At 40.7% G+C, this 15,092-nt stretch overlaps 1 protein-coding gene across 3 annotated transcripts in view; it reads right to left on the reverse strand.

The window, feature by feature from the left end:
- Positions 1–782: 782 nt before the first annotated feature.
- LRGUK (leucine rich repeats and guanylate kinase domain containing) overlaps positions 783–15,092 on the reverse strand; it is a 52,185-nt gene continuing 37,875 nt past the window's right edge. The window contains exons 17-21 of one of the 3 annotated variants that reach the window (XM_048928001.1): positions 14,243–14,331; positions 8,733–8,867; positions 6,580–6,609; positions 2,376–2,545; positions 783–1,435 (exon numbers count right to left, since the gene is read on the reverse strand). In XM_048928001.1, coding sequence (XP_048783958.1) covers positions 1,299–1,435; positions 2,376–2,545; positions 6,580–6,609; positions 8,733–8,867; positions 14,243–14,331 — 561 coding nt within the window. In that variant the 3' untranslated portion in view covers positions 783–1,298. Of the gene's footprint in view, positions 1,436–2,375; positions 2,546–6,579; positions 6,610–8,732; positions 8,868–14,242; positions 14,332–15,092 lie in introns of those variants that run through there. The other 2 variants (XM_048926717.1, XR_007373359.1) reach the window with 2 other exon arrangements.

Genomic DNA, 15,092 nt, shown 5'->3' on the forward strand with positions numbered 1-15,092 from the left:
TGCACTGATCAGCATCCATGTCAATCAAGCGTGCAGTCGGCCGTAACAGCCAGGATAACATCTGCAAAGGTATTTGTAGAGACAACACAGCCATGCAGAGATCTGTTGGAGATACTGTGATGATGCGGTGGCAGTCAGGCACTCACCTGGCTGTGATGCCATGGTCAAAGCCATCAAGGTTCACACTGCAGCCTCAGCTACTTGAACTCCTGCTGAACCCAACAGAGCTGCCCTGCTTTTTGTTCTGTCCAAAAGTGGTAATAACTGGTGCTTCTGACAGGCTGTGCTTCAGTTTGAGGATATGGTCAGCTGCAGTGTGGAAAGGAAGCTACTTAATAAAAGGCCGAGCTGTTTTACAAGCTTGCCTGGAATTTAAGGTCAGGGTATCTGCATTGACTCATTACTTACTTTGCTCACTTCATCCTATTTAAACAACATAACCACTCAGCCACATTCTGAACAGGCATAGTGAGATACTGCAAAGCTGTTCCATGGACATGAAGCTGCACTGTGGCAGCGAGTTGTATCTTCTATGCACACAAGGACTACTGAGGACCTCTGTCATGTAAATAGCAAACAGTCTTCTTCTGGGGAGGCTGCTCAGGTAAAGGGCTGTACTATCTGTTCTACGAATGGATGGCAATGGAAATTAATCAGGACATACACTGACTCAAGAGTTTTATTTATTTGTCAGAGCTCTGTTCCACATATAGAAGAACAAGTCTTCACTGACCGCTTCAGCCAGTTCTCAAAAATTGTTACAATTTTTCTGAGGTTGTTTGTATAAATACATGTGCAAATGAAATAATTATGTCTCCTCTCTTAAGAAAACACATTTTATTAAAAAAAACAACCCAACAACTTGCAACCAGTTTTCACTACCAACAATCCTGAACGTTTCGCAAAATCGCTCTTGAAAATAATTCACTACTCCTACAGCACAGGCAATATTACCAGGAGCTCTTATGCTTCCACACCTCAATTAAATCTATAAAACGAGAGGGGGAGGAAATAAATAAATGAACAGAAGATATGGACGTGTGGTGGTGAGGAAAAATTCTACAGCATTTCCCAGCTGAGAATGCCTGGGGAAATCATTTCTAGCGTTGGGAAACACAGAAATTACTTTTTAATAAAGTTATAAATAAATAACTTTTTTTGGAGAGTTAATCAGAAATGGATTTAGAAATAATCTTTGATAGACTTTGCTTTGTCAAAGAGAAATTCTATCAAATTCAGTACTGCTGCTAGACAGAAAGCTTCAGTGTGATTGAGACCAAGATTCCTAGCCGTGGCCATCAAGGATTGGTGCCCTTTCGCCCAGATGGGATTGGAGGCAGGACAGGTTTGGAGTTGGTGAGCTGAGGCATGTGGGAAGAACCAGTCTTGGCTTTGCTGTATTTTCTCTGAAGATTGTCACTATGAAGTTCAGTCTCTGCAGAAATTATAAATAAATAAGTGAAGAAACTTAAGGGGTATTGATTTTAATGAAAAGCCAGAATTTACCAACACAAAGTGCATCTCCAGCTGAAAATCCTGTGTGTTGTAGGGAAGAAAGACTACTATATACAGGTAGTCTAACAGCAATACTAACTCATGTAAACAGAGGGGTAATTTTATGCCAAAGCAGCCATTATTTTGAATTTTTCCTGAAATTCACTGCTGCATTAAGCATGTTGCCTCTGCAATGTGATGATGCTGTCACATCAGAACGTTGCTTTTTGTGTCATTACCACAGAGGCACAAAGGCTGCCCTATCACCCAAATAAAGCTAATATAGAATCATAAAATTGTTTGAGATGGAAGAGACCTTTAAAGGCCACCTAATCCAAGTGCCCTGCAATGAACAGGGACATCTACAGCTACATCAGGTGCTCAGAGCCTGCTCCAGCCTGACATCAGTTATCTCCAGAGATGGGGCATCTACCACCTCTCTAGGCAACTTGTTCTACTGCCTCACCACCCTTACTGTTCTATCCTTCTTCCTTATGTCCAATCTAAATCTCTCTTCTTTCAGCTTGAAACCATTTTCCTTTGTCCTGTCAGAACAGACCTTACTAAGAAGTCTGTCCTCTTCTTTCTCAGTGCCCCCTTTAGATAGCATTCCCTTCTCCAGGCTGAACAGACCCAGTGCCCTTAGCCTGTCCTCATAGGGGATGTGTTCCAACCCTAGGATAATTTTTGTGGCCCTCCTCTGGACACGTTCCAACAGATCTATGTCTCAGTTGTACTGAGGACTCCACATACCTGCACTATCTGAAGAATAGTTGGACTAAATGACCTTTAAATGTCCCTTTCAACTGAAACAAATTCTATGATTCTACGATCGTTACAGTAAGCATAAGCAAGACTGTTACTTTGAATAAGCTTCAAACCTTTCAAACTGTCCACTCCATTTTCAGCTCCCCTTGGACCTTGATGCTGAGCTTTGGCAGCTTCAGGAAGATGAGCAGGGGGAAGAGGGCTCCGAACGGGCAAAGCTTCAGCAGCAGGTGCACCAGTTGAGTTTAGAAATAGTCTGCTAGCAGGACCAAATCCTCTACAGCTAAGAGAAGAAAATGATTTATGCTTTAAAATAACGATTAAAAAAGCATATATACCAAGTCTGGTATTATTAGTAATGTTGCAAACACACAACTCAACCAGAAGTCAGAAATAAATGCCAGTGCTCATCAGTTACAGAAAGATTTTTCACACACTACAGTTCTCTCAAAACATCCAGCGCTTGCAAATACAACTGCTGTCTCTCTCCATTTTCATTTATCAATTTACCTAATTAATCACACAAAGAGGTGTTACAAAGGGGTTCATGCCACACAGTGAATCAACTTCAGAGCATCACAGAGCTTAAAGTGGAAAGGACCTCTGAATCTATCTAGTCCAACTCCCCTGCTCAAGCATGGCCAACTAGAGCAGGTTGTCCAAGACCATGGCCAGATGGCTTTTGAATCTGAAATGGCTTTTTGATCTGAAATCAGAACTCATGGCTCCTTATTTGGAGTCTGACAGTGATAGGATAGGGGTTATTGTTTTAAACTAAAAGAGGTGAGATTTAGGTCAGATGTTAGAAGGAAATACTTTACTCAGAGGGTGTGAGGAACTGGAGCAGTTGACTAGGGAACTTGTGGATGCCCATCCATGGAGGTGCTCCAGGCTAGGCTGGATGGGGTCCTGGGCAGCCTGATTTGGTGAGAGGCAGCCAGGATCCCTTCCAAACCAATCATTGTATGAGTCTATGATTCTGCAGACAATGGCTTCTTTTGGTAAGTAAAATAAAATGGGAATTGCCTTGAAAAGCAGCAGTTCTGTAGTACTCACTGACAACCTGGATCACAAGTAGCCATCTACCAATGAGATGCAACTAAGGCACCTCTGACCTATTAGGTGTCTTACAGAAAAACTAACCCAAAACAAAGCCTGAGTGGTCTGAAAGACTCTTCCCCCTGTACTCAGCACTGGTGAGGCCGCACCTCGAGTATTGTGTTCAGTTTTGGGCCCCTCACTACAAGAAAGACATTGAGGAACATGTCCAGAGAAGGGCAACGAAACTGGTGAGGGGTCTGGAGCACAAGTCTTATGAGGAGCAGCTGTAGGAGCTGGGATTGTTCAGTCTAGAGAAGAGGAGGCTCAGGGGAGACCTCATTGCACTCTACAACTTCCTGAAGGGAGGTTGTGGTGCAAAAGGGTCTGGCCTCTTCTCCCAGGCAAATAGTAGGACTGAGGAAATGGCCAGAAGTTATACCAGAGGAGGTTTAGGTTGGATATTAGGAGAAACTTTCTCTCAAAGGGTGGTCAGGCACTGGAATGGCTGCCCAGGGAGGTGGTGGAGTCGCCGTCCCTGGTAGTGTTCAAGAGACTCCTGGATGAGGAGCTACGAGAGATGGTTTAGTAGCTTGTGGCACTGATAGGAATGGGAGGGTGGTTGGACTGGATGATCTTGCAGGTTGTTTCCAACCTTGTGATTCTGTGATTCTGTGATTCATATTAAGGCAAAAATGAGTAAATGTGACAAAGATAATGACCAGACTGTAGCTTATTATGATATAGGATTTCCATTTCATATCTAGGTTCATATCTATATAATATCAATTTACTTGAAGAAAAGTGAAAGGCCCTGATTGATACAGAGAGATCAGTAACTCCTCTTCAATGCAAAACCATAACGTATTTCTGGAGCAACGCCTAAGACATTTGATAATGTCTGTCTTCATGTGCTTTTCATACTGCTTTTCTAAGCACTGTTCTGATCTGCAAGGTCGAACTGATTCATAGGTTTAATGAACTTGTGAGGAAGCTCTAAGATTATCCACCCTGACCCTACTGATAGTGCAGGCCAAAAGAATTTCACCCTCTAATTCTTGCAAGATGCATTATATCTTGTGAGAATACTGTGATTACAGCATTCCAAGGAATAGAGAGAGAATTTCTGTGGTATTTTAATAAAACCATGCAGTAAGAAGAAAGGATCATGAATAATGAGATTGAAAAGTGTGTTACTCCCATAAGAAACAGGTAATTATCTTCTAACTAGAGGTAGTGTAGAAGTCCATGTGATTTTTCTACTGCCTTCAAGGTAAAGGAATATTACATTCTGTAATGAGTGTTCCTGTCCTCTATTGAGGTCTAATTGAATCCAAGGATGCTCACCAAACACTGAATGCTATAGCCCTGTGCTCAACCCTAGCTGTAATCCCATTTTAGCTGCCCATAATATGCATCAGACGTAACTGTGGGAAGGATGAGAAATTATGAGCAGTGAATCCAGCTTCAGTATAAAAACAGCTTGGACAATTCAACAGCATCAAAATCCAGCATGCTTAGTGTTGAAGAAACATTGTCACTGCTCCTGAGTGTAGCAGTAAGGCAGGCACCCATGTCCCCCTCAAACTATACAGATAGGTTAATGACAAGAACCCTACCAATGCAGCACTACAGCAGAAATCTCGGTACGTAGCTTGTAAGCAAGCAACTCACAAGATAAAAACCAAATTACCAATATGATTATCCTGTGTTGGCTGTAATTATGATTTCTCTGTGAGGAAATAGTGCTTTTGATGTAGCACCTTCTTCCACACAGGGAAGTAGTGTAAATTATAATGACAGCTGCAGTCTTGCAAGTGTAACCCATGTTTACTTGTGGCAGCAGACAAGCACTTTGTCTTAGGACACTCAATAATTCTGACTAAGGAGTTATAGTATGTTAGCTCTGACAGCAGCTATAACAAAACTAACACAGGGGAAGACTGGGTGCTTCACTAAATGCCTCACTATTATTTCAGTCTTATCCAAGCAGTGAGTTTTAATAAACCTTGACATGAGGCTTTAGTGTAATGCTCATTTCCTTGTTTAGTTGCACAGAGTTTAGCAAAAGGCTTCTCTAGCACAAACATCATGGGAAATGATTAAGGTTTCTTGGAATGCTACTCAGAATAAGAAAGCTATCAAAAAATAAGTGGAGAAATTACAGCTTAAAGTCTGCTAATAATCTATAGTCTATATAATCTAATCTAATAGTCTAGACCTTCCCCAGCACAGAAAACTACCACATATGGAGTAGGAATGTGCCCTAACTTTAAGCTTTTACCTCTACCTATATTTTCCCATCATTTAAATGGAAAGAAAATGAATTTTTAAAAGAGGACCTGAATACCCCATGGAATAATGAGAATAATGGAGTCTGTGTGCACTAAACACAGATTGTGTTAGTAATGAGTAGAAGACTAAAGACTAAAGCCCTGGACTGCTACACGTTCTGTTTAGATTATGCTTGCACTGGACTGCCAAACCCCAACATACATCATTTCATATGTTGGCACAATATTTCAATTGACAGATATTCTTCATTTGATTGTATTTTGAGATAGCTCCTTGCTAAATGCATAGTTCAGTTATAGGTGAGGTTCTGCCTCCACTCTCAAAAGTACAGATGAAGGTACACTAACAGGTTAAGAAGTTTCCACTCACCAGCTACTAGTTCCTAACTCCACTCTGTATTTCACTCCTCCTCTCTTCTCCTCACCTTGCTATGCTGTAACCAGATCATTTTAATAGCTGGCTTATACAGTAGCCTTACAAGAACCTCTACTGGTACAGGTGAATACCCCTCTAGAATGAGAAGTAATGGCCTTAAGCAGTGTCAGGGGAGGTTCTGTTGGAAATTAGAAAACATTTATTCTCAGAAAGAGTGTTGAGGCATTGGAACAAGCTGCTCAGGGAGATGGGGAACTCACTGTCCCTGGAGGTGTACAAGAAACATGAGATTGGCACTGAGGGACATGGTTAATGGGCATGATGGGTCGATGGTTGGACTTTATGATCTTAGAGATCTTTCCCAACCTTAATGACTCTGTGGTCCTATTTGCAGTCCCAGCACCCTAGGGTTTATGTTCATGGAGCATCATAAGGGACATCATACAATCCTACTAAGAAAGATCTCAGCATTGAGAAATAAAGCAACAAAATTGGGACCTGGACACAGTTGTCCAGCAAGATGTCAGACTAATCTGCAGACCCTGATCCTGGCAAACAATATTTGCATTTTTTGCCTGTGCCTGGAGGTCAAAACATTAATGATCTTACCCCTTGTTGGCTTTTTTAATTTTACTCTTTCTTCCATTCCAAATGTGAAAAGCATAACATTGGGAAAAAGCAAAAGAAAAGATTAAACCACCTCAATATTCAGACAAGTAAAATCACTACAGGTTTTACTGCAGTACTTCAGAAGGAAGGGATTATTTCTGCCAGTATTTCAAATGCATTTACACAACAGCATTTCCAACAACCATTCCTATTAGAAAATTTATTCCAACCTTCCCTTATTTCCCTTGCAAAAGAATTTGACAACATGACTCCGTACAGTTTTGTGGTAGGCCTTGATGCACGCACAGAAAATGAATCAGATTAGCAGTTTGCATTTTCCCTCCTCACAGTTGTTTTTCCACTCTGTTATTAACAGTGCTAAATGAAAACACTGTTAAAGTCAAAACACCAAAATGTGGTGGAGTGGAAAGACATATTTATTCCCATATGCGAAGGGTGAGACCTTTACAATTCATCAGAGCCTCACACTCATTTGAGTTATAGGTCTTGCCACTTACTGCTAAGGACAGATGATGCATAACCCCTCTGCAACCTATTATGCACTCAGTTTCTCTCATATGCTCACTCTGTTCCCCTTCAGCACACTCCACTGTGGCACAAATACTCAGGACAAATGAATCTGCAGAGGCCTACGGTTTCAACCTCTTTACAGCATGCTAATTAACTACTTGTAATTACAGTGGCAGGTAGTACATCACATAGAGGGAACTGGCAGCCTCCCTAGGATATAAAAGGAACACAGATTTCTTTTTTTCAATAGTAAGTTTATCTAAGAATTCTGCTTCAATAGATCGAGAACGCAGTGAATGGGTTGAAATCTTACAAAGATATTAGCATTTCTCATTGCTTTGACTTATGTGAAAAGCTTTCTAATGTGTGTTTTGGTTTTGTTATTTAATGCAGTGATTTGTTCACTTAAATAGTTGGAAAATACATGGTATGGGTGTTTTAATACATCTGGAAAGGTAGCTTGGTTTGTATGGAGTGAGAATAAGGTATCAGCTATGGGATTCAACCCATGATCTAATTCCAGATTTCCATCAGCCATACAGCATAGACATCAGCTCACAGTTGCAGCTTTCAGATGAGCTTTCCGCAGGTTCATAAGAGTGAGGAAAGCTCATTTTAAGGTGGCCCAGGGCACAGCCATAAGTGCAAACCCATTTCCATGTGTGGATGGGGGTTCTGGCATGTTACACTGCACTGGGTCATGCTGTGTGGCACCTGCTGCTTCTGTGTATCCCATCTGGGCGTGAGATTACAACAGATGGCCAGGAGAGGGGAAAAAAAGCTTATTCAGAATTCTGCATAGAAAAGCTGCAGTGTCACTTGCTCTAATAGTTGGCAGCCAGAGCTCAGACATTCTTATGGAACAGGACAATAAGAGCAAGTCACAGCTGTCTTGGCAGGATGGCAACGTGGACTTGCAAAACTAGTCAGCAAAACATAGCTTCCTTCATAGCAGGATGCCTGAAAGACAGTGTAGATGTAGCTTTTTCAAATCTTCTTTACTTCTCTCTCTACAAGCTTTACATGAGATAGGAGCTGTCTCCATTTCATACTTCGAAACATATGAACATATAAATGAGGATGCTCATCACTCATTGGATGAGATATGCCACATAGCAACAATGTCTGAGTAAGGAAAGGCAAAGGTACTACAGAGGATCCTGGCAGGGTCTGCTGTTATCATCGATGAGATATGAATCTGAAGATTGTGCTATTACCCATAGCTATTACCCACACCTCCCAAATGGTATTCAATGTTAACTATGATAATCCTTCAAAAAGGGAAAGAAATAATTCTGATAGCAATATCTGACAATTTGTCTAAAAAAAATAGGTGTCACTGAAGTTCTTTTTCTCTATACCTGGGCCAAGTTTCGTTCAGCATCATTTCCCCTTCAAATATCCTGTTAATTGAAAGCTCTGGAAATTCTCTCTCTTTTTTATGAATTATGGTGCCTAAATGAAACCATTCCTGTGAATGACAAGATTTGTATACTGTACATTTAATAAGGCTGTTGTGACAGATGAGACAACTGCATTACTTTGGACAGTAGTTTTACATCTTATGTACTGCAGCATTAACTTTCACTGCACTCAGTGGCAGTCTCAGAAATGGAACTCACCTGCTTTCTGTGTTAATCAGGGGGAAGCTGTGGGCTTGGGTGACACTCTTTCCATCTGAGACCAGAGAACTATGTGTTGTTGGCTCCAATAATTGTTGCTGGGAGCTGCCTGGTGCAGGAGTGATTCCAACGTCCCTGGAAAAAAAAAACACAAAAAGAAAATACAGGGCTTGTTACAGGCTTTTATATACTCTGACAGAATAGTTAGTGCTTAGCTAGCTCATCAGATGTGAACTATCTCCAGTAGAAGAGAAGCAGGAATAAGCAGTTGAGATAGTAGTCCAGGTTCTGCTTAGAGCCAGTGGAAAGGAACAGTCACATTCATGGCGATTGCAGTATTGACATCACTTCATTTATAGACTTGAACCATAGAATTATTTGAGTTGGAAGGGACCTTTAAAGGTCATTTAGCCCAGCTGCCCTGCAATGAAGAGGGATACCTAGTCAGGGATCCTGTAGAACTAAGACCAAGCACAAGCAGCACTGAAGACTGCCAGAAATAAGACATTCCCAATGAAATGCTGAATTTAAAATTGCACCTCTTAGGAGATTCCATACATCTACTCTACTAAAGCCACCCCACTGACACAGCTTAATGACCTCGGAAGGAATCAATGTATTTCTAAGGGCTAAGAGGCCATTTAAGTTCCGCATTTTCTGCTTTCCCTAGGAAGCTTGTTAAGAGCATTTTTAATCACAGCAGCAACTGCTGAATGCTTGTTCCATGTGAGAAACGAGGTTTCAAAGAATCAGTGGAAAAGACCCCTAAGATCATGTAGTCTGACCATCAGCCTGTCCCACTAACCATGACCCTCAGTGCACCATCTCCATGCTTCTTGAACACCTCCAAGGATGACGACTCCCATCTCCACAATTTCTTAGTTTAAATTTATTTAAATCTTCCTATGCTTCAAGCTTTTGTTTCATTGTCATCCACTGCTGGCTAGCAATGGTTTGTTCATTATTGGCTCAGATAAAAACCTGAACCAAATTCATGGAAAAAAAGGGTCCCTAGAGCTATTGAGTGCTCTCAGAAATCAATTTGTGTACATCAGCAAAATGGAAATAAAAATTAAAAAGAAATTAAGAAATTTTTGTAACAGAAAACTTTGGTCAATGGAAGGTAGAAGAATTAAGGCAGAAGTCTGAAGGCAAACTTCAAGGCCACACCTCTAAGGACTGGATCCCCACAACAAAATGGTCTCTACTATTTGGAGTAAAGCTTGGTATACACAACCTATGATCAACTCAGAAGCTACATCTCAGCTGAAAAATAAATTTAAACCAATCTATCAGACAGTTAAGGAACACAAGCATTTTTAAAGTTGAAAGGGATGTTTTTCCACTACCTACCTGTGTGCCAAATGTCTTCTTCACACTTGGTCTTGAGTTTTGTGCTGTTGTTAGAGGTTTATAAGGCTTAGTGTAGCTCTAATTGCACTAGTATGCCTCAGATCAAATGAAAAAAGGAAATTGGTTGAGATAATTTAAATAGCTCCCATGTAGTTCATACCCATGTAGTTCTGTCCTAGTTTTGTCACTAGCATGGGCATAAAAAGAAAACTGAAAAGTGAAATTATATTGAAGTCAGAAGCTGGCCAGACAACAGGGTCTGCAAGACATGTAGGCTAAATGCATGCAAATCTTATGCTTACAGCAAGCAAATCCAGCCTGAAGAGAGTGTCAACCATAGGTAGACCACACACCTTTGCTCTTCCAGTTCTGGCAGGGAGCTCTTTTGAGACTGTAAAGTGTATGAATCTCCTCCAACTCAGAAACGTGAGTTCACAGGTTATAAATGTTCTGCTTGGAGATGTCTGCTCTTGCTTACTTCAGTTCTTTCAGCAACATTCCAAGAAAAACCAACAAGTTAATCATTAGACAAAGGTCTGATCTGAATGAGACTTCACCCCAACTCCTTATTTATTACCCTCAGCCACAGAGACAGTGAAATTATTCAGATCAAACCACGAAACATTGCCTTTACATTGTATCAGGCAATGAGACATCAGAATGACTTTAATTACACACAGCCGCAGGCAGAAAAAAAAAGAGGCTAGGTTTTCAGTAATTTAGATTTAAGAATCCAAATTTATGTAGATAACCCTGTGGGGTTGCAATAAATAAAGCAGGATGGATGCTTGTGTGACACCACTTTTAAAATTTTCTAATGCATGCTTTGGAAAATTGAGCAATATATATCAGTCTGGATTAAAATGTGCAATGGAGAGATTAAGCATTAAAGAATCTTTTAATATTTACTGATATATGAGAAATTCAAAACATTTAGTACCTTAAGAACTTTTTTGCATCTATCACTCTTGGCACCAGTTTGATATATCTCCCAGTATTTAGATACACTCCTAGCTGAAGTAGGGTTTTCATTCTCTGCAATAGCACTGCTCAGAAGCAAGTTGACATGCTTCTGTCCTCCACCATTTTGGGTCCACAGCCACTCACTCACCCTCCCAGTCTGCTGTCAGCATCACACCAGCATAATTAATTATTCTGCAAGTGAGTGAAATGGATTAGAGGACTGAACAAAAACAAAACCAAAACAACAAAATCCACCAAAACTCACCACCTTTTTTGGCTTTGCAAAACCTATGGCAGCAAGTTTCCTACATTTAGGTGCTGGAACAGGCTGCCCAGAGAGATTGTGGATGCCCCGTCCATCCCTGGAGGTGTTCAAGGCCAGGTTGGATGGAGCCCTGGGCAGACTGGTCTAGTATTAAATGGGGAGGTTGGTGGCCCTGCCTGTGGTAGAGGGGTTGGAGCTTTGTGATCCTTGAGGTCACTCCCAACCCTGGCCATTTTGTGATTCTGTGATTAAGACTCATCTGCTAAAAGCCTCTGTAAGGTCAGAGATGTTACCAGTGAAAGAAATTATTTTTACACAAACAGCAGATTAGGCAGACAGATTTTATGCACTGCTGCTGACAATGGAAATTAAAAAAAGGTGTCTCATATTCTAAAAAAAAAAAAAAAAAAAATTAAATTTAGGACAAAGCTGATGAGATTCAAGCAAAAAAAGCGTGTTTTTCAAAAGCAGATTTCAAACAGCATGATTTCTGTCCTATTTACATAGCTGAGTAAAAAGAGAAAGAAAAACCTCCAAATAGCTTAAAATAAGTATTTTTCCATGAGAGAGAAAAACCTGATGAGTATTGAAGACAAGGTGGATCTAGACATAATAGTGAGATGAGATGTCTAACCTGAATGCCTATTGCAATTTGACTGCATGAAAGGATTGATGCCCATTTTTAGTATCATATACTGAGACAATAAAGTGGTGTGCCTCAGACATGCTATTGACTTTTATTTGCCTGCACTTCTAAGGACGTTTAATGTTCTCTGGTCAATTTTGAGAGTTAATTCACAAATTAGAGAGAACTTACAGTAACATTACTGAATTTACTAAGCACAGGCTTGCAGAGAAAGGTGAAAGGACATGGATTTGAAGGGTGGACTGTCAGGTGCATAAACAATTGGGTGAATGGTTGCAGCCAGAGGGATTTAGTCAATGGTTTGATGTTCAGGTGGAGGCAGTGATGAGAGGTGTCCTCTAGGGGTCCATCTTGGGAACAATGCTCTTCAAGACCTTTATCAATGACATCAGTGATGGAATTGAGTGTACCCTCAGCAAGTTTCTGATGACAGCACGTTGAGTGATGCAGTTGACACAACAGAAGGAAAGGGAAGGAATCCAGAGTGACTTGGAAAGGGTTGAAAAGTGGGCCCCATGAGAACATAGTGAACTCTAACTAGGCCATACGCAGAGTGTTGGGTTGAGGCAATCCCAGATATGTCTACAGATTGGAAAAAGAAATAATTGCAAGCAGCCCTGATGAGAAGGACTGGGGGTTCTAATGGACAAAAAAGCTGGACATTAGCCAGTAGTGTGCTCTTGAAGCCTGGAAGGCCATCTGCATCAAAAGAGGGGAGGCAGCAGAGTTAGGAGGTGATTGGCTCTCTCTCCTCTGTCCTTGTGAGGCCCCCATCTGGAGTACTGCATCCAGGTCTGGGTCTCTCAGTACAGTAGGAATGTAGACCTCCTGGACTGGGGCCAGAGGAGGGCCATGAAAATAATCAAAGGGCTCCACTACCTAATAGTTATGTTCCAGGAATCAGATTCTCTCTCAGAATTTAAATCATTTTGTAACATTTACATTAATGGCATTTCTTGACTTCTTGCATGGAATGGTGCGTTGTCTACTCTTGCCTCCAATTCTGCTGAGTGCATCTATCCCTTGAGGCCTGGTAATTGCAAACACTGATTGGGAGTGACAGGATTTTCTCTCACCTGCCTGACAGCTCTGCTGAAACAGCTTCATATTTAACTCCTCAACCAGTTTCCTTGGAATGACTATTATGGAATAGAGGCTGCAAAGAGCAATGGATGCAAGAGAACAGTTTACACTGCCACACTAAATCAAAACCAAAACATCCAGCATAAGGAAATACTGATTTCCATTCTTCTTCTCAGTACAACATAGTTTAAATGAATGAGTGGAAAGAAAAGTCTTCCTTCAGCTACTTAAAAAACTTTTTTTTAAGGTTTAGAAAATGTTTCATAATTATGCATCTCTGCTGTAAGCTTCTGCCATTGTTTTTTCTAAAGATAGTTTAACCCACTGATTTGTTTCTTTCCTTATTTATTTTTAAAGAATCAATTTTCAGTCTTCATTACAGAAAAGTTGATATGTGTAATTAATGAACTGAAAGTCTGTTCTATTCATTTTGATAGGTGCTGATATAGAGGCCCATGTGCTACTTTTAAGTGTCAACATTGTGATGAGCCTTTTCACAACAGGTAGGAGAAGCAAGCAAAAAAGAATCCAAAATAGGAAGATTTGCAATGGTATTTATCAGGGAAAGGAAGAGCTACCACAAAAGGCCAACCAAAGAAAATACACTAAGATTTACAGACTTAACACTATTTTTGCAGGGCTGTGACTATAAGAAAAGGCAGAAGAGACAGTAAAGATATGATCCACCTTCATTAAAGAAAAAGAGCCAGAAAATGGAGTCAGCTTTCAGAAATTCTGCTTTAAACAAAAGTATGCACACAAGTGCACTGCAAAGAACCTCGTGCTAAGCAAGGTCCAGCACTAATCAGCAGAAGCACTAAAAAACATCTTGGAGACTGTGTACTGCCAGAAGCAGCCTTTCAGTATGTAAATGGAGGCTATGAGAAAGAAGGGGATAGAGTCTTTAGCAGGGTCTGTTGTGATAGAACAGGGGGAAATGGTTTCAAGCCTAAAGAGGGGAGATTTAGGCTAGATATAAGGAAAAAGTATTTTACACTGAGGGTGGTGAGGCACTGGAACAGGTTGACCAGAGAGGTGGTGGATGCCCTGCTCCTGCCTGCAGACATCCAAAGAGTAGAGCTGGAGTAGGCTCTGAGCACCTGATCTAGCTGTAGATGTCTCTATTCATTGCAGGGAAGCTGGACTAGACGAGCTCAAAGGATCCCTTCCAACTCAAATGATTCTGTGGTTCTACATTACCTTTGAAACAGCTGGACATATGCACTAGGAGCCTTTCCTGACAGAGCCTGACGTGCTGCAGCATGACGTCTTCGGAGAGAAGCTTCTTCCTGATGAAGAAATACAACCAACTTCACACAGGAACTTAAAGGTATATAGGGTAACTTAATTGGTTGTGATATTCCTCTCTATTGTTAAGTTTCTAAAATGTATGCATTTATTCTGGGAAAATAGAGTTTCGCTATAAGTAACAAGATGCTAAGTATAATTCACCAATAACAAGATGCTAAGTATAATTCACCAATCTGTACAAAGCAAATTTTGGTCTGAAATCCTGTAGGCTTTGAATAATGAAAATATTCATCTCCAGTGAAGCCCTATTTCTTCATACAACATTCAAAACTGCCAGGACATAGCAGGAAGGAGCATCTGCAGAGAACTGCTTCTGATGCATTCCTACCTCATAGTATAACAGAGTTGGGATAATTCAAGGTATGCTCTTGTCTTCAGCTTGTTATCACCAGCAAGGGGTTGAACTCAGAAAAAAACTGCTTCTGCTACAACTTAAATACATCAGCTTTCTCTCTTTGCTCCAACAATAATGAAAACCTGTGTTTCTTTCTATATAAACCAATAACCAGTATTTCCCTCTCAGAGTTGGAATTAACCAACTGAAATTTGCATAAGGTAAAATGATTCCATACAACGAACACATTATGATCTTAGCAGACTGAAAAATATGGTCTTGATTTTCAAGGGTGTGTTAATTAACATGTGTTGTGCACAGTGTAATTTCTCAGGTCAGACAAACACCGAACAACAGCGTGCTTAAAAAATGAAACGTAAATCTCAGAGCAAAGTTATTACATCC

This window comes from Lagopus muta, chromosome 1, assembly GCF_023343835.1.
Source record: "Lagopus muta isolate bLagMut1 chromosome 1, bLagMut1 primary, whole genome shotgun sequence".
NCBI lineage: Eukaryota > Metazoa > Chordata > Aves > Galliformes > Phasianidae > Lagopus > Lagopus muta.